We start from the raw sequence: 25,555 nt of genomic DNA, 5'->3' as shown, positions 1-25,555 counted from the left end.
GATGTTCGGCTTGTACAATTGACATTTATGTCAGGTTTTGCTGGTGCCAAATTTGGTTGCATATTGTTTGGATAGTGGGACATGCTGCCACCAACATCCTCTCCTAATTTCCCCCCTTCTGTTTCAGTAAGATAAGGTAATCACTCCCACCTCCAACCTCATTAAATTCAAGAATAAGCTGGCAGTAGATCATTAATTTTTTACAGTGATATAAAATTAAAGATACTGCGTTGTATCCAAAGTTTCCATTCTGCATACAGAAGTGACTTCATAATCTAGTGAACACTTCCGCTGGAGGAAGCATGTGTGTGTGTGAGAGAGAGAGAGGCATGTATTTTTCATCATTGTGCTCCCACGCTGTTCTGGTTTTTCAAACCTCCAGAGCAAGGTGAAGGAGGAATCAGCTAAAATCATCTGTCTTGCAGAAGTGTCTGCTCACAGGAACTCTGTATCCAAGTTTCTGCATGCACTATAAAAACAAAGAGTCAGACACAGCGTAAAGGCTATAAATATCAGACTATGAGGGCCCTGGAGATCTTGGTCACTGGTGAGAAAAGAAATTCAAAGTGTGTTTGAGCTTTGACTAGGGATGGACAAATCTGAACAGTTTCAGTTTCTCTATGTTTCTCATTGTTCCCAATCTTAAGTTTAGTGCTCCCCATTTCCATACCAGTGTGTAATTAAAAAAAAAAAATCTCATGAAAATTCATCGGCGTTTTAGTATGCATTTCTCCTAATACGCACAATTTTGCAAGCAGTTTCCCTAATGTGATGAATTTTGTAGGCTATTTTCACTAATATATGCATTACATGCACCTTTCCTCCTAATTTAGGGGACATTTTTTGGTTGGAGAACTGCATTACAAAATTCAGAGAAGTGTGAATTTCCAAAGATAAATGTGTTCCAGGCTGCATATTGTTTAAATTGTGAACCAAACCAAATTTCTCTTCCATCCCCAGTTTTGAGTGAGTTGCTTGTAGCTTAGATATGCCAGGGTGCTGTTTGTTCATGGATTTATATCTCACCGCATGGCTTCACAAAATGCCTTATAAACAACTGGACCGTGATAAAATATAATATCAAAAATTAACAGTTAACTTTTGTATATCAGCAATGAATAAAACAGCCCCATATTATTGAACCTCAACTTCTCTTCCCCCCTCTAACGGCAGAAATTATTTCTCCTACAGAGCAGTATAACATTCATTAATCTTTCTTGCATCTTTTGACAAAGTGAAGTGCTTGTTAGTTTCATTCTGACCTTGTGGCTGCTCAGATAATTGAACCTGCTTGTTTCCAAAATCCCTCCAATATAATTTCTTCCCATCAGGATTGTATGAGAGAGAACCCATAAGAAGGACCAGGATGTAGGAAACTGACAAACTACTCTTTTATGGGAAAGCTAGTCACCATTTCTTCTACCCTTCTCTTTCTCTGTATGGGCACCCTGGAGTACACCCTATCTGATGCTTTTGGAGGCAATTTGGGCCCAAGGTCCCTTGTTGCTAATAATAAGAACATAAGAAGAGCCCTGCTGGATCAGACCAAAGGCCCATCCAGTTCAATATCCTTTTCTCACAGTGGCCTACCAGATGCCTATGGGAAGCTCATAAGCAGGACAGGAGTGCAACAGCGTTCTCCCCTCTTACTATTCCCAACAAGTGGTATCCCAAGGCATACTGAGACAACAGACTACAAAGATTTCCAGACGGCCTAGCAAGGCACATCATCTCTTTACTCTGAAATAGTCCCCTAAGGATTCAATAATCCCCTGAGGAATCCTTTTTCCATTTGCTAGCACCAACATCTGCTTTTTAAAAATAATATCCTTCCTTAGATGTTTATTTGGTAGATGGGAGTCATGAAACAGTTGAATGATCAAGTGTAGGTCCTTCAGAAATAAAATAACGAGGATAATAATTTCCACTTCCAATCTTTCTCTTTATTTTAATGTTGAATAAAATCAGTTTGTGATAAGGAAAAATGCTTCATTGAAAGTTCAAAAGATTTAAAAAAGAAATGCTAATGGACCAGAAAAGTGTCATTTATTCTTGTAGCTACATGAGTAAGGTCTATTTTCTTCACCAGTTACCTGATCAGCTACATAACAGTATTAACATCTTATTGTATTTAATGCTCTTAAATTGAGTTGCTGTGTTTGCCTGGAGATTCTTCTGCCGTGCATTACATTTTGTGGTCTGCCTCAACATAACTTTATTTCTACATATAGAAATAGGAGAGAGATTTATGGTCAAAGCAGATGATTAATGTGTCATTGTTGATTCTTCTGAGCCTGTTAAGTTTTGCCTATCAGTTTAGTGTTCAAAGAGCAGCTCCACTTTAACACAGCAACATTTCATGTGGCAAGTATTCTTAAATATACATTCTTAAACATCCTAGGTATTAACTGCACTGCCTGGGAATGAGAGGTATTAACTGCACTGCAGTTATAGTATCCCCCCCCCGCGACATATGGCCATGTTGAAAGTGGGCTATGTCATGACGAGAGACACTGGCTTAGTAGTCCACACACTCTTTCTGCCACATGAACGGGTGACATCATCAATTTGTTTAGAATTCTGTCAAATGGCAGGGAGATCCCATCAGCTAAGGTTTTGAACAGCCATCTGGGAGAAAGAGCCTTTGGTATTGGCAGTCATACTTCTGCCACAAGGAGCCACCACTGCAACTCCACACACTCTCCTCAGCTTTTGTGGCTACCCTTTCAAACAAGTCTTTCTTAATTTGTTCCTACAGCAGCAGAGGATCAAATGTTATAGGCTGCTACTAGGTATAAAAATGGGAGCATGAATGGGAAATCTATGTATTGACCTGACCTGCATCTTACATATTACATCATAAGTACACTTTCCCTCCTGTGCTGATTAATGATATTAGAGCCTTTATCATTATGCTCACCAATGATATCAGCAACCCTCTCCTTGGTGGGCTTCCTACATCCTACTATGTGGCCATATTGTTTACTAGAACTCATCATGTGAATGCTCCCGATGACATATTGAGTTTCCCTTACTTTATTCCACATTATTGGTGGCTACTGGTATGATGCTTTTGCATGACATCTGTTGGAAGTGGGGAAAGAGCATCTCCAATTTGTGTGCCTGAGAGGTGATAGATAGGTAGTCCTCCAAGGTGGCTAGCCTGTCACTGACCAGTATTCATCTTACCTGTCTTCCTTCCATGTAAACTGATACTCTTAGGGAGCTGACCTCATCTCTAACTCTCCTTCTTGTTTACCCTCTTCTTCTCCTCCATCCAACGGAGACAATAGAAACATCTTGTCTTTGTCCCTCTCTCCTGTAGCATGGGGGGAAAGACCAAGCCTGGTCATTGCGCCTCCAACTTAGTTACTTAGTTAGAATGAGTCATGCCTTTCCTATCAACTATACATTTCTATAAATAAATTAACTTTTTTCTTTCTTTTTTTTTCAAAATCTCAGGTTTTAAAAGCCTGATCCTTTCAGGTAAATTTATTTATTAATTAAATTTATATCCCTCCATTCCTCCCAGAAGGAGCCAAGGGCGGCACCCTTTGCTTGACTCCACTGAACTTAAGCTGCATTACAGCTGGTTCTCTGCTAACGCACAAGATTGACTAAACAAAATAGCAGGGTAATGAGAAATTCAATGTGGGGAAGTCAATTAACATATAACAGAGCACTCAGAAAACAGTCATGAGAAGTTACCTTCAGCATTAGCACCAGAAAAATAATTGGGGCCAGCATACAAGGGATGAGTAGATTTTTTTTTTTTTGCAGGGGGGGCTTTATATCAAATATTAAACTTTCTGAAACAGAAACTTCTGTATTTCACATCAGTGCTCCAGTCCTAAGTACAAACATTGCATTGCTAATGAGAGTACATCCATTAAGCATACATTAAGTATGCTTAAGATTGCAGATTTAATTCACATTCTAGTTTAAGATTCTTATTCTATTTATGTTTTAATTTAGATGTCTCTAGGTGCTGCTAAAAGTACAAGTCCTTTTGTTCTTTCAGTAGAGAACAAGTACAGAAATCCATCTTGTAGAGGAAGGTCTTATGCAGGCAGAAAGGTTGGCTTTTAACAGTTGCATGGCAGAAATTTATCAGGAAAAGCATTCCCCCTGCATGGATATGCATGAGAAGTTTCACCTGTTGATTCTGTGCCTCTTGTGTGGCTGTTTCAAGGCAGAGGAAAATAGGGCAACTACAAATAACATAACAAAGATGTGTTGATAATTTGTTTTACTGATGTCTTGCTTTCTTAGGCCGCAATCCAACTAGTATTTTCGCCAGGCTGGGGGAGTTGGATATGGCAGACCCCTGCTGAGCTGGCAGGCTCTGGGCTGCACCGTACTCGACCAGCAGAAGTCCCTAGTCTCGGCCCAGCCACGGCAGCACCAGGACCCTGCTGGCTCAGCTAGGGGTCCGCTAGGGAAGCCCAGCCTCGCAGATGGAAAGCTGGTGGAAGGCCCAAAATGGGGTGTTCTGGGGGCATGGCGGAGGAGGAACTGCCTGCATTCGGGGGTCTCCGTTGGGTTCCAGTCTATGCAAAATTTCTGCCAAGCAATAGGCTGGCAGAGCAAAATAATTTCAGTGGTGCTCAATGGGTTGCACTTACTCCCTGGTAGGCGTATTTGTGGGAGCCAGCTTTTGCTTTTCTGGATCCTGTGTGTGGTTTCTGACTGTGCTGGCATTCAGTTGGCCCGGCGGCTCCCTAATGGGAAGTGGATGCTGTGGAGCTTCCCGCCAGCTCCTCTGTTGCCAACCCCTCCTCCTGGCTTCCCATGATGTAGATTGCTGTGCCCACCTAATTAACAGGCCTTAGGATAGTGGGCAAATTATAGAGCAATCCAACTCAGGGGAAGCTGGCATAAGTGGTGCCGGCACAAGAGAAGCCAGTGTAAAGTTCCACCATATCCAGTTGCTGTTCAGGAGTCTCTGGATTGGCCAACCTCTGGCTCAGCTGTGTTCTGGGACTGGAAAGTAAAAGGCTGCTCTCCCAAATACCCATATTTGGGAGTAAGCCCTCTCCATTGACTTTACTGTATTTATTTTCTTAGACTGACTTTTTTCTTAGACTGACCATAACTTTTGCCTGAATTGGGACCTGCAGGAGTGCTCCAAACACGAGCTGGTGTGGCCTAAGTCCCTTATCTTGGCCCCTCCCCTGACATGCTCTCAATATATCTCTTTTTTGGGATTTATGCCGCTTCACTTATGCTGGTCTCAGCTGAATGGCTGAGCCCTGGCTGAATGCCACAGGCTCAGCTGCAGATCTGCCGCATCCACCTCCCCTCAGTCTAGTGTAAACACGAGTTGGATTGCGCCCTTAGTCTATAATGTACGTGGACACAAGATAACCAGATTCAGAGAGAGAGAAGGAGGCAGAGCAGATGAAAAGAGAGGAAAGTAAGAGTTCTATTGCAGCAGATGAACAAGGATATATCCACCAGGACTCAAAATCACACCCGTTTACTTTGTATTCAATCTGGAATAAATTAATTACCCTGATAATGAGGCACATTTATTTCTTAGTCCTTAGTCCTGTAACTTAGTCCCAAACTGTGCTAGTGGTTTATGCAGTATTCAAGACTAGAAAGCAGACTACTGGACCAATATGGTGAAGCCAGAGGAAGGAGCCTTCAACTGTAGTTGTGATGGGGAGATATTTCTGGGATCTCTGTTGTAGATAATGTTAACTTGGCAGCAGCTGAGACATTTCTCACTGCCTCAAACTCATCCAGACTTCTGTCTCTTGTTCTTGAGGCAGAATATTTATGAAGTTTATTACTTACTTTATTTTAGTTCTTTACGTCCTGGGGTGGGTTAAAACATGTAAAATACACTATTAAAATCAGTTAAAACAACTTACAATCAAAAGAATAGGATGAATTCTTAAAAAGAAAAATCCTCTGGTGTCAAAGGCCAGGGTAAAGAGATGTGTCCTAAGGATACAGCAAAAGCTATACAATTAAGATGATAGACGGACCTCTGTGGGGAGGGAATTCCATGGCTTAAGAGCTGTCACAGAGAATGCTCTCTCCTAGGCTGCCACTTGGACTTCTGAGGGCAGTCTGCTCGTCTTTGACCGTAATAAAGCAATCAATCAATCAATCAATCAATCTGAGGGCAGTAGAACTACCAAGAAGGTCCCCTGTGCTGATCTAAACACCTGAGAGAGTCTGTAGGGAAGGAGGCAATCTTTCAGATATTTATGAAATCATTTATCTCCATGCCTACTTGATACTTTCTGCTTAAATCCAGCACTGGAGGAAACCATCTTTGACTGGGTGAGACTGAAGCAAAATTAACCAAATGGTTTTCCAAACCTGGTACACCACTCACTCATATACTATATGGTAATCCCAAGTTCCCAGGCAGCAATCACGATAAACAGTATGATTGGGAATTTGCTGATCCTTGACCCCCTATAGTGTTACCCATGGTTCGCTTATGGCTTGACTTTCTTTTTCCCCCACCTTATTTATTCTGGAAAACAGGACCAGCAAGAGCCTTCCTTGACATCGCATGCATCAAGTGAAGTATCATGTTCTTTGTCCTCACCAGAAAGCGCTATGAAGTCCGAAGGATCCTCTTCTTCCTCACTGTCCAAAGTATTGTATCCAGAGGGACAATCATGGCTTGACTTTGTTAACAGCACTTCCAATGGGGAACAAATGGACAATCAGTCTTCAGCTGTCTCTGGTGACTCTCAAGATACTGATCACTTGGTGACAGGCTGTACTGCAACATTGGAAAGTGGGACTGTCAAACCCGAATGCAGCTTTCGGATGTCTTTGAATGAAGATGCATCTATGTTAGGTAGTGCTAAGGGTAACCTAGCTGTGCCTGGGATAGCAGCATCGAAAACTCTACCTAAAGGTGAGTCAAGCAGTAGATGATCTGTTAGTCATACAATATTCCTCCTCCTGCCTTATCTATAGGCAGGAGAAGGGCTGTAGCTCAGCGGCAGAGCATCTGCTTTGCATGTACAATGTCCCAGGTTCAATCCCCAGCATCTCCAGTTAGTGCTGGAAAAGTCCCCTGCCTGAAATCCTGGAGAGCTGCTACCAGTCAGTGTAGACAATACTGAGGTAGATGGACTAATTTTCTGACTTGATATAAAACAGCTTCCTATGTTCCTATAATAATTTTGCTCATGAGATATGATCTAATTAGACAATATTATGCTTTTCATTATGGCTCACCCAGTTAAAGTAATCACTGTTGATCAGTCAATAGTTTTGAATCAAAAAGCATATTTGGTTTTTAGATTAAGAATATAAGAACATAAAAGTAGCCTGCTGGATCAAGCCAATGGCCCATCTAGTCTAGCATCCTTTTCTCAAAGCAGCCAACCAGATCTCCATGGGAAGCTCAAAAGGGTTTCCCAGCAATTGGCATTCAAAGGCGTACTACCTCTGACAGTAGAGGGAGAACATAGCCATTGTTAGTAGGACTGTGCAAACAAATTGTCCAAATCCTGAACCCAATGGCACTGATTTGTACCAATTTGTGCCACCTCTAGATCAGGTTGAGGCATCTACAAATGGCTACAGAGAGGGTTGTGTGGACCTAATCTAATTGTAGCTTTTCTTCATAAAAATGAACACACGGCGAGATACAAAAAAAGATTACAACCAATATAAAATGTAAATGTACTGCCTTCAAGTCGATTCTGACTTATGGCGACCCTAAGAATAGGGTTTTCATGGTAAGCAGTATTCAGAGGGGGTTTACCATTGCCTTTCTCTGAAAACCAAAATAAAACTAACACAATTAAAAAATGAAAACAAACACAATACATGGGTAAGATGGTAGAACAACCCATTCCCTAAAAGAGGCTATAACATCAAAAGCCCTCCAAAAGATTAAGAGCCAAATGCCTGTTACCAAATTCTTCCAAGCTACACAGGAAGTGGATTGGACTGTGAAAGACCAACCGAAATGGTGTTTGCATTTTGACCAGTTTGTAGGGCAGTACAATATCTCAGAGAGGAGGTCAGGTCTCCTGCTCCCCTGGTGCATTCACTATAGCTGCCCAATTTCCTTGCTTTTTAAAGTTTGATAGAATAGCTGTGGGCTATAGGTACGTTCTTAAACCACAAGGTTTTTTTCGCCTATTAGTGAATAATAAATAGATCCATTTGAATGATCATTTTACTTCTGAAATCTCACTTTGTGAGCTCCTTCTTTCACCCAATTTGGGGGGGGGCTGGAAATGTGGGATCCCTATGTCTTCCCCATTACCTTTTCATCTATGGAAGCATCAGCACAGGGATACTGATTCCCCCCCAAAAAAGAAAGGGTTAAACATTGTCAGTCATTTGTTCTGATTTGCACCTTGCCAAGACTATTCTTGGCTTTAATTTTTTAAAAAAAGCAGAGGGGGGGGATCAACAGAACTCCATGTAGCGTCTTGTGTGAGTGTGAGGCTAAAAACAAGTGTTTTGAGTACGTGCCCTCCGTCCAGAGGCTTCTCTTCTCATTTACAGGGCAGTCAGAAACAAGCAGTGCTCAAGGGCTGTCATTTTTATTTCCTTTGGCAGTTCTTGGAGCAACAGCCTGGTTATAACAGATGGCCAAAAAAGAATAAAAGGAAGCTGCAGAAAATGAAACATTGCTGCAACAGAATGGAGCTTTATTTATATTATTGTAGTCTGTTCCCCCACAGCAACAATAACATCCTCCTTCCATAAGCAATTGGTGAATGGCTGTAGGCAAGGCAATTGATCTGATTCTGTAATAAACTTGATCTCTCTCTCTTTCTCTCTCTCTCATATATCTCTTAACTCATTGGGGGATATTTGTAATGGACAGGGAATAACTATGGCAGCTGTCACTCCCAAACTTTCAGCTATTGCTGGACCCCAAATGTGACAGGACAGCAGCCTTTGCCAACCTGGTTGCCCTCCCTTTAGCCCAAGCCAGTCCTATGGTTCTCGCATTGCAAGCCCTCCTTTGACCCTACTACAGCTTCAGTCAATTTGGAAAAGGGATGCACCGGAGAAAGCATGAAGTAGCATGATGTCTTGGTGAGAGGTCTGGTCTACAAGGACCATTTGATGTCAATATCAGATGACAGTGCTGCTTGTTCCCTTCTTTGGGCCCCCAGAGTCCCATGACGTATGTCAAGGTGGTTACTCAAGGGAGAAAGGCCTTTGGCATGCTTTGATGAGTGCTAACTGGCATTGTGGTGGGTTCCAGAGGTAGCCACTTCCTTCCTCTAAACTTTAACTGATGTTTTTGAGCAGATGCTCAAAGGTGATAGAAGCTCAAAGGCCTGATAAATGTAGGTCTTGTTCTGATACTGACACCACAATGAACACTCTATTTTGACATCAGTAGTCAATCCTGTAATGGGTAGGAATCTATAGACGGTTTCCTACATTATCTAGAAATGAATGTGGTTTTGTCTGTTAAGTCTAGTGACAAAACTAGCTATCTCTGTTAAGAGATAGCCATGGCCAATCCCTGCTCTCTGGTCAATGTATATGAATTTTATAAAGTTGCCACAGAAACACTTTATGCAGGTATATGTATATCTAAGAAATTATAAAAAGATTATTATATGCCATTGCTTTCTATAATGAGGATGGGTGGGGGTTTTTTTGCTGCAGTGAAGGTATGTTTGATAAGGTAGTGATTTGTAGAGGAAATACTGCAGCAGCAAATTGGCCCCAATATTGCTCTTTCCTGTAGTGGTCTTGCTACACAACAAGCTCTTTTCTTCAGCATTGTGTTAAAGCGGCAAGCTATATTTAGCTCTCATCCAAGTACAATTGATGGGGTATCTATATTTACAGAGCACCATGAAATGAATAAATGCACACATTAGGAAGTATTCAAATACAAATATTTGTAGGATACCACTGAGCTAAAGCTTTGGGAGAGTTTTTTTTTTAAAAAAAACCTCTGCAAAAATTATCCTTTGTACGGTAACTTGACAGTTAGTACACCAATACACAACACATCCTTTAGCTGTGTGATCATATATTTAGGTAAAAAGGTAAAGGTGTCCCCGCACTTATAGTGCGAGTTGTTTCCGACTCTTAGGGTGACGTCTTGCAACGTTTACAAGTTCCTTCCCCGGCCTTTCTTTACCCCCCAGCATAGGCCGGGTACTCATTTTACTGACCACGAATGGATGGAAGGCTGAATGGACCTGAACCCCTTTTACCGGAGATTCGACTTCCTCCTTCTGTTGGAATCGAACTCCGGCCATGAACAGAGCTTCAGCTGCGTTACCGCCGCTTACCACTCTGCGCCACGGAGGATCTATTATATTTAGGTACATGGAGAGAAACTTTAGTTGCAACATTACTGTGAACCTAAATCCTTCATGCAGGCAGTCTCCAGTGCCAGCGCCAGCGCCAGAAGCCATCAGATGCTGGCATGGAGACTTCCAATATGAAAGCACCAGTCCATATGGGGAACTGCTGTATGTACATTATGCCAATGCCAATGGAGCTTCCCCTCCATGTCTACCCATTTCTCAGCAAGCCCCATGCAGTAGCAGATGGCATGGTGGGGCACTGCCACTCACCTGACCTCTGATTGGTCACATTGCAGTAGGAACACTGGTGCATTTGCACCTCACCCCTCCCCTTCTATCTCCCAGTAAGCAGCAGCAATGTGACCAACTGGAGTTTCTCTCCATGTAGCTGTGCACAGGTAGCTAAATATGTGATCATGCAGATGCGTTGACATCAGAACAGTCAATCTTGTCAGGGATAGGAATCTATAGACTGTTTCCCACATTATCAAGCAATGAATGTGGCACCCTACCACATTGTCTGATACTGCTCCATTGGTTTCCTGTAATGTCATATAAATGCATGGATGGGAAAGTCGTAGTACTCCAGATGTTACAGGACTTCAACTCCAATCATCCCTGACAATTGGCCATGGTGGCTGAGACCGATGAGAGTTGGAGTCTGACAACATATGGAGGGCCACAGGTTCTGCATGCTCTGATATAATGTAAGTTTCGCCTTGTGAAAGGCCATGTCCAAATTTTCACTAAACATTTTCTCCTGGTGACAGGGTAATCTCTATCAGACTGTCAGGATCAGGCCTTGTATCAACACACTTTATTCACAAAACACAGTAGCACTGGAACATGTTGTTTAGAAAGCCTGTCTTTTGTCTTCCGTACAGAACATGCAAAATGCTCAATAGATGAAATGGAGAAACTTTACAAGTCCTTAGAGCAAGCAAGTTTATCTCCCATTGGGGACCGGCGGCCTTCTACCAAAAAGGAGCTGAGAAAATCCTTTATCAAAAGGAGCAAAAACCCATCAGTTAATGAGAAACTCCACAAAATCCGCGCACTGAATAGTACATTAAAGGTAAGGGTTTATGGAGGAGTTATGCTTTAGCCATGGTGGGGGCCAAACACCAGCATTTAACTAATTGGGGTTAATGGAATTTTTAGCAGCCCCTGAAAACTGTCTGCAACCCACCCACCTCCAGAACATGATTGTGTTCGACATGTTGGTGTTTTGTTAATTGGGAAGGAAATTGTTCTCATCTTGGATTGCTGAATAGCTTGGAGAGGAGAACAACCATATTGGGCAACAATTCAGATATGGGAGACCTCTAGTGGTCAACTCACATTTCCAGTTCCATGAACTTATTTTTTTTCTTTCTTTCTGCTAGTGTAAAGAGCATGATTTGGCCATAATTAACCAGTTGTTGGAGGATCACGAGTTAACAGCAAGGAAGTACAGAGAGTGGAAGAATTCAAACACCATGTTGGTTCAAGATATCTATCAGCAGCAGGATGTTCTGAATACATCTGAAGGAAATAGCACAGAAGCAGGGATGGTGCTTCAACCATCTTTCATCGAAAGTACCATCTGAGACCAATGGACTGTGTGGTACTTTCCCCCAGTACCTCTTCACTTACAAATAGTTTAAGCTGCTACAATTTCAGGTTTTGTTTTTCTAGGGAATTATCACTTCCTACAATGGAAAACTCAACCCATTATCTAGAGCATTATTTCTTCCCTTAACAATAGGAGCATAGGAAGCTGCCTTATACTGAGTCAATTCATCTAGTTTAGTGTTGTCTACACTGACTGGAAGCTGCTCTCCAGGCTTTCCGACAGGCAGTCTTTCCCAGTCCTACAAGGGGTTGAACATGGGACCTTCTGCATGCAGAGCAGATATTCTACCCCTGAGCTATGGCCTGTCATCATCCTATCTTTCTTTAAACTAGAATGTCACCACCCAAGGTGTCACATCATGATGATGTTACTCTTGGCAAAGCTGTGAGGAGAAAGTTTATCTGGTGGACAAGAAATGGAATTCTATTTTTTTTTTTAAAAAAAGTGGCTGACCTTCATAACACAAATGTTTTAGCAAGCATAGCACCTGAACATTATGGATTTCAAAGAGTATGTACATATTGTAAATAAGAAGTCTGAGTTATTTTAAAGTTTGTTGAGAGAAGTAAAAAAATTGAGTTGCAGAAATGCTACCAGGGTTTAAAAAACAAAACCACCATTTTGTTGTAGCTTCTCTAACCTTCAAAAAAAAAATTAGTCTTTGCTGATGACAAGCTGTTTTCAGTACAGAGGGGAAAAGGGAAATAAAGACCATGTCTGTACTCTCTTATAAAGCCTTTCATCTGTTCAGTGAATACCTTTAACAATCACAGTGTCACTGCATTTATGAATGGTTGAAACAAAAGTGATTTCTTACATCATGTGGGGAAAGTTGCATTGGAATTTTTCTTCATGACAAAATAAATTCTTCAGCATTGTGCAGACTCTGAAAGTTTCTGACCCTCTCCCTTTTATACAGCAGAGAACTAAAGACATCTTAGTCATACCCCCAAAAATCATCCTTTTCTGCATATTATGAAAATGTATATTTTAGGGAGGCTTCAGTAGGATATAAATTGATCTTTAATTAGCAGCAGAGCACATCTGAGTGACTTATTCTACAAAAAAAAGTCATTACTTACCACCCATGCTGCCACTAAAACCTGGAGTGGATTCACTGCTCCACTGACCTCAGAGCTAGTAGTCTCTGCTGCTTTAAAGAAAAAGCCTCTTCCACTTTCCATAGCACCTCCCCTGGGTTTAGTTTTAAAAATCATGCTAGTGTGTGATGGAATGTTGATAAGTGGCTTGAAAACAGGGACACATCAAATGTTCACATGTAAACATTTCATGATAGGAACCCCACCCCCAAAAAAGTTTTGTGAAACATTACAGTCATGGAGGAATATTATCCAGTCCATCATCTTGTAATGAAAAGGATGTTATGATGCTATAGGCAATGTGACATCAATAAATAAAATGTTGTGGGTCAACACAGCCAGTCAGATCCTGCTACATGATGATGTCATTGAAGGCAGCCAAGTGTAACATAGGGGAAGGACATTTTGGCATTAACAAAATGTTAATAGACAAAAATTAGTTTTATTGGCTCAGCTCCAACTGAGTCCTGGAAGAGTAGTCAAGCATGAAAAATCTCTATTTTTTAAAATTATTTTTTTAAAAACACGAAACCCATTGTAATTATAGAAAACATTTTTTAAAAAATTATGTGAGGTGAATTTTCTAACAGGAAGGAAGGAAGGAAAATCTGTGGTTTTCTTCTGATGTTGCAGCTAGAATAGTTTTTCCTGGCTTGTGTGAAGGTTTCATAATGAAATATACATCTCCTCTTAAATTTATTTATTTTGACTTCTGAGCTGTTTCTTGGATTGGTGCAAGTTCTGCTTTTTTAAAAATAGGACCATGAAAATCACCCTCCCAGCTTTATCCGTTAGTTTCCCACTCCCTTGTAAGTAGAAAAAGGCAGACTGCAACAGCTGTTGCCCTTCAAACTTCATATAATCACAGGATAGGAGTGAACAACCTTTTCTTTTGCAAATGTGCCACAAGTCAAGCCCAAAGTATGAGCACCTCTCTATATTACAGCAGGGATGGGCAAACTCCCCGGATCTACTTTGGTTTTTACTAGAACCCCGAGGTCCACCAGCCAGGTATAAAAATATGACTAGTCGGTAGTCATGCTATGAATTACGGAATAGTGTGCCTCCAACATGTTCTGAGCCCAAGAAATGGCAATTACTACCAGAACTATGACAGCACAATGACAAAACTGACCCTAGCAATATTTATTTATTAGATTTATATCCCCCCCTTCCTCCCAGTAGAAGCCCAGGGTGGCAAACAAAAGCATTAAAAACAGTCTAAAACATCATAAAAACAGACTTTAAAATATATTAGAATAAAACATCCTTAAAAACATATTAAAACAAAACATCTTTAAAAAGACCTTTTTCTAAAACATTTTTAAAAAAAGCTTTAAAGACGTATTAAAAAGCAATTCCAACACAGATGCAGACTGGGATAAGGTCTCTACTTACAAGGCTTGTTGAAAGAGGAAGGTCATCAGTAAGTGTCAAAAAGATGGTGCCTGTCTAATATTTAAGGGGATGGAATTCGAAAGGGTAGGCGCAACTACACTAGAAGTCCGCTTCCTATGTTGTGCAGAATGGACCTCCTGATAAGATAGTATCTGCAGGAGGCCCTCACCTGCAGAGCACAGTAATCCACTAGGTATATAAAGGGTAAGACGATCTTACAGGTATCCTGGTCCCAAGTATAGGGCTTTATACACCAAAACTAGCACCTTGAACTTAGCCCGGTAGCTAATAGGTAGCCAGTGCAATTCTTTCAGCAGTGGGGTGATATGTTGGAAATACCCTGCCCAGTGAGCAGTCTCACTGCTGCATTTTGCACCAGCTGTAGCTTCTGGACCAACCTCAAGGGCAGCCCCACATAGAGTGCATTACAGTAATCCAGCCTGGAGGTTACCACATGGACCACAGTGGTCAGGTTATCCCGGTCCAGAAACGGTGACAGCTGTCTTACCAGGTGAAGCTAGTAAAAGGCACTCTTAGCCACTGAGGTCTCCTGGGCCTCTAGCAACAAAGATGGATCCAGGAGCACCCCCAGACTAGGGACCTGCTCTTTCAGACGGAGTACAACCCCATCCAAAGCAGGCAACTGACCAATTATCGGAACTCAGGAACCACCAACCCACAGTGTCTCCATCTTCCTAGGTTTATTGGCCCTCCAGCGCACCACCGAGTCCAGGCAGCAGTTCAGGGCTTGCATGGCCTCTCCCAATACAGGTGTTACAGAGGAATAAAGCTGGGTATCATCAGCGTACTGCTGACACCTTGCCTGAAACCTCCTGATGACTGCTCCCAAGGGCTTCATATAGATATTAAACAGCATTGGGACAAATGATACCCTGCGGCACCCTACAGCACAATTGCCAGGGGGCTGAAATACAATCATCTAATGCTATTCTCTGAAAACGACCCTGGAGATAGGATCAGAACCACTGTAAAACAGTGCCTCAGATACCCATCTCACCAAGTCGGCCCAGAAGGATACCATGGTCAATGGCATCAAAAGCCCCTGAGAGATCAAATAAGAATAACACTCCCCCTGTCCTTCTCCCAATAGAGATCACCCATCAGGGTGACCAAGGCTGATTCAGTCCCATAAGCAAGCCTGAACCCACACTGGAATGGGTCAAGATAATCTGTTTCATCCAAGAGTATTTGCAATTGCTGCACCACAACGCTCTCGATCACCTTCCCTAAAAAGGGGGCATTTGTGACCGGGTCATAGTTGTCACAAACCAGTAGGGTGGGCTTTTCCAGAAATGGTTGGATCACAGCCTGTCAGGGCAGCTGGAACCACTCCCTCCTGCAACGACACATTGACCACACCCTGGATTCACTTGGTCAACCCCCCTTGGCAAGCTTTAATAAGCTTGTATTGTACCCCATCCTCCTGCCCATTAGCTTATGTTATCCAGTGACATCAGCTGATGGACTGGTGAACATGGCTTGGGGAAAATGAGCTCAAGGGGCCAAATTGGACTCCCAGGTGGACCACAGATTCCCCACCCCTGATCTAGCATTGCTTACAGAAACAACAGCATCTTTTGACACCTTAAAGGCTAACAAATGCATTATGACAAAAGCTTTAATTGGATCCAGGCCAGGGAGAGTTGTCCATTGTAAACCACTTAGAGACCCTCTGTTGAGTAAGTAGCATATTAATTTTGTTAAATAAATAAATAAAAATGGAAAACAGTGAGGCCTGAAATAAATGAAATACAGAAAGTACAGATGGTGATAATTACATTATTAATATTGGCCATACACAAAAAGCAGGCGCAGCTGATAACACAGACATCCTGGCACTGGTAAGTCAATGAACACATGTAGTGTGATTAACAACAAAACACATCTTTGTCCTGATTCAGCTCACACACTGATAGCAGTAAACCTTTTGAGGAAACATAATTCAGCAGTTTCATGTTATAGTTTCCTTTTGAAGTTCCTTTTCCTAAGAATGGCCTCTTTAAGATCAGTTACCAATTGCCCTGGGAGGATAAAATCTATCCCTTCCCTCACCCCCAGTTTTGGATATTGTCATTTCTGATGGCAGATTTGTGTCCATTCATCCTTTCGTGTAGAGACTCCCTTGCCTGTCCTATGTGGAGAATGCAAAAGGGCATTGCTGGCCGGTGATGGCAGGTACCAAAGCAGAAAGTGAGCAGGTAAATGACCCCCTGAAATTGGGAATGACATTATAAGACTTTGTAATAGTGTTTCCAGAGTAGATATGGAGAAAAGTTGTCATCTTGGGATGCTTCCAGACTGTTGCTATTTTTGGGTGGGAGTCAATTGCATACCAGCAAATTCAGGTTGTTTAATTAGAATTTTTGGGAGGTCTTGAGCAACAGATCTGCTTCCCCAAAAGACTGGACTTTCTACAATAAGGAAAGGGACAGGAAAACACACTGGAAAGGATAGGACAACGCTTGCTTTGATGCAACACGGCCCAACCTCCTTGCAAACTAATCAGGCTGTATTTATTTGTATTTATTTAAAACATTTATATGCTGCTGTATCATTTGCATTTCTAAGCAGTGTATATAAAAACAAGCCATACATAAAATAACAATAAAGCAATGAAATCATCACAAAATCAACCAAGACGAATGCTATTTCAATAGCCAATGTTGTCTAACCTCCCTGCAAACAAATCAGAAGTGATGCTCAATAAATAGGTCATCAGGAAGTGCCCTTGGTTTGCTGCAGGAGCTGGTCCCTGTCTCCGTCTATCTGTTATGTAGCCTGTTGTTGCTGGAGAGTAGTTGGCTTAGCTTGGGATGGGGGCTGCCTGTAAGTCCATGCCCGCCATCCACAGCCTGTGAAAGGGAATTCTCATTGTCTAGGATGGCACATCACTCAAATGTTTCTATCAGCCTACTTTTATAGCGACAGTTTGGTTTTGTATTATATGGTTGCAGCAGCAAGAAAAATGGATTTCCAAAAGCACTTTTCTGCAACAGGAGTGAAGGCTTGACTTTTTGCTTCCATCAATGAGAAAAGCCCTGTGCCACTGAATATAACAGATTGCTCACTCTTGTCAAAGAGCATAACCAAGTCCAAGTACTTCCCCAGCTTCCCAGCACACATTGACACACGTAAACTTACATTTTGTTTTTTACTCAGGCATTTGGTTAGTGGACTGGAGGAGATGCTTTGTCACTCTCACGGTGCTGTGATGTAATTTTGATTTACTACTGTTGTGGTTTGATTTTTTAGACTATTATTTATTTATTTATTTTACTTAGGGCATTTGTGCCCCACTCATCAGCCAAAAAAAGGCTCCCAGAGTAGCGTACACACCATCAATTAAAACAACACCAGACAGTCCCTGCCCGCAGCTTACAGTCTAAAAAACCCAACACATGAGAGGAAAGGGAGAGGGGACGGGGGAGGAAAAATGCAAACTCGGGCACCAATTATTAAATAGTAGCTGTTATAATGAGCAGCTGGCTTAGGGGTAGAAGGTGCCGTATGGGGACGTCCTTCCAGCAGAGCTGATGGGATGAGCCCCGCTCCCTGTCTGTCCTGCTGAGGCAACCTGATCGTATGGGTGCTGCCAGGTGAACAGTTGAGGGAGAGGAGTCCTGATGGAGCTGGCCAATCAGCAGAGCTGATGGGATGAGCCTGGCTTCCCATCTCAAAGAGTTGAATTTATGTAATGGCATTTTCTTACATATTGTGTGCTTGTATGTTTTAGCCCATTCTGGGATTGATTTAAATGAAGAGTGGGTTATAAATCACCTAAATATCAACAACAGCAACAACATTCATATTAGCGAGTTTGAGAGAAAGCCCCTGGTAGGCCTCCAAAGTGAGAAAGCTCTGGATGTCTGCTCAGCCCACACTGAAAGTTTTCTGACGGGTTTATTATAGTTATGTCCCACTTTTCTTCCAAGGATCTCAGGGTGATGTGCATGACTCTTCCCCCATTTTTCCTCACAGCAGCCTTTTGAGGCAAGCTTGGCAGGGAGACATTGACTAATTCAAGCAGGCCTCCCAATGAGCTTCATGACAGTGGATTTGAACCCTGCCTTCCTAGTCTGACATTTTAACTCAGGGATAGCCAGTATGGTGCCCTCCACATATTGTTGGACTCCATTTCCTATCAGCTACAATCAGAATGGCCAATGGTCAGAGATGATGGCAGCGGCATCACTAGCAGGAGTGCGGGGTGTGTGTGTGTGGACCTCTGGCGTGCGCCCTCCCAGCTGCATGGATGAGGGTGGCTGGCCTTGCTTGCACATGCGTGCGCACGCGTGCACTCACCACGCGCTCCAGGCTGACGGTGGAAGGCCCATCCCGGCTTCACCGCCAGCGAGCGGGTGCCTGCTTTCAGTCTCGTCTGCCCACCTCCGAGGAGGAGTTGGCTGCGCCGACCCGGAGCGCTTCTCGGCTCCTTTGCCGGGCAACGGTGCGGGGTGGAGGCTCTGGGTGTCACCCCTCTCATGGTGGCACCCTGGTGCAGTCTGCACCCTCCGCACCCTGGTAGTGATGCCCCTGGATGATGGGAGTTGTAGTCCAGCCACATCTGCAGAGCACTATGTTGGCTCTATCCATATGGCGGAAAGGAGAAGTCAGTCTCACTGAGCTGAAATGGTGCTTCCTGGAAAGTACTCCTTACAACCACCAAGTGTGTGTAGGACTGCAGCCTCAAGATTGCATCTTTCAAAAAAGATATCTCACCTCGCTATTACTTATTATATTCATAGGAATGGACAGGATGCTCAGTAAAGAAATTGGTTTAATTTATCAAAAGTAATATGAAAGTGTAATAGTTGCTTGTTCTGAATGCTTTTTAAAATTAAAAACACAATGTTCTAATATCCATAGCAGAAAGAAGGGACACAGTCTCTTAAAACTGCTAATCCTTGTACTAGTAAAAAAGCAGTATTTTTTTTTAATTAGATGTTTCCCCCTGCACCTTACACAAAATGCTAAAGGAAAGAATGTGCTTTATTTGAATTAGCATAAGCTACATGCCAAGTGCTGGTGTTTTGAAGCTGGTACACCAGCACAACCTGGTGGTTTTTCCTGGTATTGCAAGCACTGGTTAGTGTTTTCATTTTCATGCCTGTTTTTCATGACGGATGCATTTATCTGATCAGCTGAAGATGCCTTTACCAGAGGGCAGAATATAATTTACTTCTATTTGCATAAGCAATAAGCTTTGACTATTTAGGTCACAGTGAAGCAAAGAGTTGCGGCTGCTTTCTAGCTCTTTGTGACTACTTTGACCAAAGAGCTTTATTGGACTATGTGGAGATGTGCATAGACACAGATCCACCAGAACAATTGCACTCACTGCTTAGAGCTATGGTTCAGTGGCCTAGCCATAATTTCTCATATACAAACATCCCTTGTAAAAAATAAACATACAAAGGCTTTTCTTTTCTTTTCTTGATAAGGCAAGCTGGCTGGTGCTTTTTGTTTAGTGCTAATTCATAAATTAGCAAAGCATCCATAACTCTGATGGGCTGGTGCTCTATCAAACTATGCCCAGAGGAATCTCTCTCTGTCTCACTCTCGCTCTCTGTCTGGGTTTGAACCCAACTTCCAGAATAAGACATCACTTCACTAGGAACATGGGAGCTGCTGTATAATGGGGTTGGGGGTCAGATCATTGGTGCATCTAGCTCAGTACTACCAGCACTGACTGGCAGCAGCTCTCTAGGGCTGCAGGTAAAGGACTTTCTCAGTCCTACCTGGAGACACCGGGATTGAACTTGGGACCTTCTGCATGCAAGTCAGATACTCTCCAACTGACCTTACAGCCCTGGCAATGTCAGCACTGTCCCATGCACTGAAATCTGAGGGGCGCCCAGGACCAGAAGATGTGGAGCAAGCCAGCAGTCAGGACTAAGGAGCAAGTCAGAACCAGGACAAGCCAGGAGGCAGGACAAAAGACTAATGAAAGTATACAGGAACACATCTCAGCTCAAGAACAGTGTTGCTAAAGCAAGACTAAACTGAAGCAAGGTCCTCTTATTCTCCTTTCTGTCGAAGAGGATCCCACGGTCAGGGTGGGTGGGGTCAGGCCAGGGCATGAAGGGCCTTTACTGAGAAGGTTGCCAGCCGCAGTTCAGTAGTTCACCACATGAGGGAGCTATACACAGACCCAGCAGCTCCTGCCAGGCAATAGCACTCATTTGAGGGAGCTGCCAAGTTTGCCCACACTCCAGCTCCCCTCCCCTCAACTTCTGAGAGGCAAAATTTGGCTGGCTGGGGCTGATGGGAGTTGTCGTTCAAAAAAATATGGAGGGCACCAGGTTGGTGAAGGCTGTCTGGGATATACTTGACAGTAAAGTGGAAAAAACCCCAGCATAGGTGCTTCTGAGAAATCACCACATATGGTTGGAAGGACCAGAAGGGAGAAGCAATCAGCACTTAATGGATTAAATACTGGATCCCTCCAAACACTGAAGCATATTTTTGCCTTGAGGTGACTATTACCAAGCCATCAGATTGCCAAGTGGTTGCAGCAGCATAGTAAAAGTCACCTCTTTGCATGACTGGAGGCTGCAGACAACCACCTTTCTATGCAGCCTCCACTTGGTAAGTTTTAGGTCACTGTATTGCCAATGTGTCTAAAACCTGTCTGTTCAGAAGAAGCAGGGATACGTTAGAACCATCACCTCACCACACAGCTGGCAAACGCTTCTCCAGACAGTTAGTTAGTAAGGTCTGATCTGCATCATTCATGTAAAGCACCATACTATGTTAAACAGCCATAGCCCCCCTCCCAAGGAATCCTGGGAACTGTAGTTTGTTAAAGGAGCTGAGTGTTGTTAGGAACCCCCTGTTCCCTCATAGAGCTACAATTTTCAGCATTTCCTTGGGAAGAGGGATTGACTGTTAAATCACTCACTTCAACAACTCTTCTTAACAAAGACAGTTCCCAGGATTCTTCGGGGAAAGCCATGATTGTTTAAAACAGTATGATACTCCTTTAAATGTATAGTGCAGATGGGGCCTTAGAGTCGTTGCACATACAATATGTTTTTAAGCATTTACCATGGGGCAATGTTTATTTGACACAGCAGGGAAAGGAGAAACTTTGGCTCTTCAAATCAAGCACTCTACTCGTGCCAAATTGTCATGGAAAGGTTAAAGGGCACACTGGTCAGAAAACTAGATACGAACTCTATTGTCTCCATCAAACAAGAAAAGACCTCCTGACTCACTAAACTACAACTAAGCCCAGTGCAGAGCTTGGAAGTAACTAGTTACAAGTAACGAATTACTTGTAATTTATTACTTTTCTGAGTAACGAGTGGGTAACTTGATTACATTTTGCTGGTAATAGAATGAGTAGTAACTTCATTACTTTTGAGGAGTAATTGTAATGTTTCCAGCATTACTTTTGTGCATTACTTGGGGGAGGAGCAGGGTAAGTCTTCTGCTCCTCTGATTTCTGAATAAAAATCATGTGCTTCAAATTGAGCTTCTGTGCAGCGTTGTTCTTCCTTCATGCTCTATGGGTGCTTAGGAGGCGACTAGGGAGGAGGTGGAGAGTGAGACGGGGTGGAGAAAACAATTGTTTAAAAATTGTCAGGAGTGGAATGAGAAAAGAGCTGGAGGCAATATATATATACAAAAATATGTGTGTTGGGGTATCATCATTGCTGGGGGTGGGGTGAGGGGATGTGAGATTCTGTTATGCCATTCTGTTAATCTTATGGATCAAAAATCTATACTACAACCCTCTGTGTGTGTGTGCTTATTTTTAATGTTGTTTTAGGCTACTCAGATGTGCAGCAGCCAAAGCCAGCACCTTGTAGGCATTTTTTTTAAAAAAAGGTAACTAAAATGTAATTGCAGCAATTACTTTTGAGTAAAAGTAAAGTAATCAGTTACTTTCAGAGCAATTGTAACAGTAATTACTACTTTTGGGGGGCCATGTAACTGTAACTGTAATTTATTACTTTTTAAAAGTGATCTTCCAAGCTCTGGCCCAGTGCCACCTAATGACTAAACTGTGTAATGGAACAAGCCACACATAGGCTATTCAGCAAGAAGTAGGCAAGAGCGTTCTCTGCCTATTAATGTGGTTTCCCAGTCTTCTCAGAATCACTGACATGCAGTGCTCCAGGCTTTCACCATGCAGACTCAGGGAGGGGGGCTGTAAGCTTCTCTTTTTTTCAGTGCAGGAGGGGCAGGGCTTTGTAGTGCACTTTCTGAGTGTGTCAGGTCTCAGCAGTGCAATTAGCAATGGGAAAACATGGACCCACTGCTCTGGTATTGATGATATCCTTGAAAGGTGAAAGCCTAGATGGCTGCCTGGTCTGCCTATATGACCAAGCTGGCCCTGTCATCATCCCATAGCCTATGGTGGCCCCTTATGCATGGCCACATGAGAAGTAATGCATCATAAAAAAAGGACACAGATTTACACAGAGATTTATATCTTGTTCTCAACCCAACAGCAAAAAAAAAAAAAAGGGGGGGCGCAGTAGTGTAGTGGCAAATTCAGAAGTGCAGGATCTCTTCATAATCGTCACAGCCATGCCCCCCATTTTGCTGCTGGATTGAGAATGAGATCCTTGTTAATGCCTTCTCCCACAACAATGGACATCTCTAGGATCCAATAAGCATGAAAGGGGAGGGTGTTTACTGACAAAAGCCTTCTCAGTAGTTAACTCACCTCTTTTCACCCTGATTGGCTCCAATCAGCAGGAAAGGACAAGGAAGCATGTTAGGAGATTTTTCTCAGTGGCTAATATACTCCCCTTTCATGCTGATTGGCTCGTAGGATGCTGGAGACATAGGGACTTTGCTGGGACCCTGCTCCCAAAAAAGTAAGGGATCTAAGACCCCAGAGAACCCAAATGACTACATCCCTGGAGGGGCATTGCTGAGACTATCAAGAAGGGACCCTGCACTTCTGAATTTGCTATCACAGTACTGGACTGTACAACTCCAATGGATTGTCCCAAGAGAGAGTGTAGGGGGGGTGACTTTATGCTGTGGCTGGACCAGGGGTGGGGCTGGAGAAAGGAGACAGATGATCCCACAGTCAGAGCTGTGTCTCCACACAGAGAGCCATGCAGGGATGGTCAACTTCCCAGCTACCCCCCATCTCCCCAGCTGCTAGTTGTCTCCACCAGCTGTAGCTGCTGCATATCACACATTAATGAAAACAAAGTTTGATTCAGATTCTTCTTTATTAATACATCAGGGGGCAAAAAAGCCAGAAGTCATAATTTATTGTAACACATTTACATGAATATTCATGCCTTCTCAGAAAAGCACAGTTCAACAGTGTTTGTCCATGCTTTGAAACTGACACAAGGTCTTCCCTTAAACACTTTCAATAAGATGCACTGAATAATGTGCTGAAACTAATTCCGATATTGCCCCAAATGAATATTTCAAAGTCTTGTGCTTTGACTAACCACCAGAGAGAAGCTGTGATGCTCAGAGACATATTGGTACTCCTGGCATTAAAGAAATAATGGTTTAGAGCAATCAAGAGGATCCGGGAAAGCCCATGAATGCAGGAACCTGGGGGTTCTGTTTAATTACATTATCTTCCAGAGTACCATAAGAAGTTTATAATGAACACGGAGTATTAGAACACTGACCGTTGAACAGTAACATTAACAGAGTTGCAGTTTACATAAGCTGGTTTTTTTGGGCTACTCTTGTATCCAGTTTTTCATCTGCTATACGGTAAGATGCTTCCAATAGTAATGTAACATCCTTGCATGTGTAACTGGACTCCTTTCTTAGCAGCTAGTATACTTTAGACCAGCCTTCTCTGACCTGGTGCCGTTTTGACTACAGCTCCTGTCGGTTGGACCTCAACTTCTATCAGCCTCAGCCAGCATGGCCACTGGGTCAGGGATAACAATAATTATAGTCTAAAGCATATGGAGGGCACCAGACTGGGCAAAAGCTGCTTAAGACAATGGGCAACTGATACATAGTAAAATAAATGGGCCTTCAAATAACACCGGTGGAATTATATCCATGGTTTGCAAGTTCAGTCTCTAGGCTAAATATTAGTGCTGGTTTGCAGGTTTGCTTCCTGCTATTCTGGAGAAAGGGAACTGGTTGGCCCCTTTTGACATCATAAGTGAAACTTGTCTTCTTCCTCCAGCTGTAGAGCCCTGTCCTCCCAATAGTAAAGAACTGGGCACCATTTATACTGTAGATGGGAGGACTCTGTGCAATCACTAATATCAGGAATTGGCTTGACTCGGGTGAACTATCTCACTTTTGCGCAAGTAAAATGTTTATACAATAATTCCCAAAGGCCAAATTTCAGAATACCGATGCATGCTATGCTGTAGTGCTCTGTGAACATGCCCTGATTTATTTTGATCAAGGATCCTGCTTTCCAGGATTCCATCTGTGAGGGATTGCAGTGTTTTGGCAGTCCTGATTAGGGGCCCAAGGGCGATTGGCTGATCTGGCATGTACAATGATTTTCTGGGTGATGAACAACAGTCTAGTTATCAACTGTATATACATCTGATTTACTGTATTAGTTATTTGTTGAATGTATATCCTTTCCTTTCCACTAGATGGTGCCCATGCAACCTCCAGGTTGCTGATGACAGATGGCTTCTTTTGCATGATTTGCTCTTAGGTATATAGGAGCATAGGAAACTGCCTTATACTGAGTCAGATCATTGGTTTATCTAGCTTACTATTGTCTACACCACTGTTCTTCAACCTTGGGTCCCCAGATGTAGTCAGACTACAACTCCCATAAATCCTAGCCAGCTTAGCCAATGGCCAAGGATGATGGGAGTTGTAGTCCAACAACAGCTGGGGACCCAAGGTTGAAGAACAGTAGTCTACAGTGACTGGCCATGGCTCTCCAGGGTTTCAGGCAGGAGACATTCACAGCCCTACGTGGAGATAGCAGGGATTGAACCCGGGACTGTCTGCAAGCAAAACACATGGTCTATCACTGATCACCCTATTTTATGGAAGATTCACTTATTGTCACATATTGTCTGATGCACTGCAAAACCTAGGCCCATGGGTTTCTTCTTGAGATGAAGGCAATGTTCCTCTGAAGCCCTCCTTCTAAGAGGACTGCCTTATTTTTACTTGCTCAGACCTAGCCTAATTATTTATGCCAATCTTGGGGC

The 25,555-nt window shown here is 42.8% G+C and overlaps 1 protein-coding gene across 5 annotated transcripts in view; it reads left to right on the top strand.

Moving 5' to 3' along the window:
- Positions 1-12,770, top strand: part of IPCEF1 (interaction protein for cytohesin exchange factors 1) — a 49,991-nt gene extending 37,221 nt beyond the window's left edge. For all 5 annotated transcript variants that reach the window (XM_061624179.1, XM_061624180.1, XM_061624181.1 and 2 more), the window contains 3 exons: positions 6,508-6,889; positions 11,168-11,358; positions 11,669-12,770. In XM_061624179.1, the coding sequence (XP_061480163.1) occupies positions 6,508-6,889; positions 11,168-11,358; positions 11,669-11,872 (777 nt within the window). In that variant the 3' untranslated portion in view covers positions 11,873-12,770. The remainder of the gene's footprint in view (positions 1-6,507; positions 6,890-11,167; positions 11,359-11,668) is intronic.
- Positions 12,771-25,555: the final 12,785 nt, after the last annotated feature.

The sequence above is a fragment of the Rhineura floridana genome, chromosome 4, assembly GCF_030035675.1.
Source record: "Rhineura floridana isolate rRhiFlo1 chromosome 4, rRhiFlo1.hap2, whole genome shotgun sequence".
In the NCBI taxonomy this organism is placed as follows: domain Eukaryota; kingdom Metazoa; phylum Chordata; class Lepidosauria; order Squamata; family Rhineuridae; genus Rhineura; species Rhineura floridana.
This window is presented reverse-complemented; position numbering and strand designations above follow the sequence as displayed.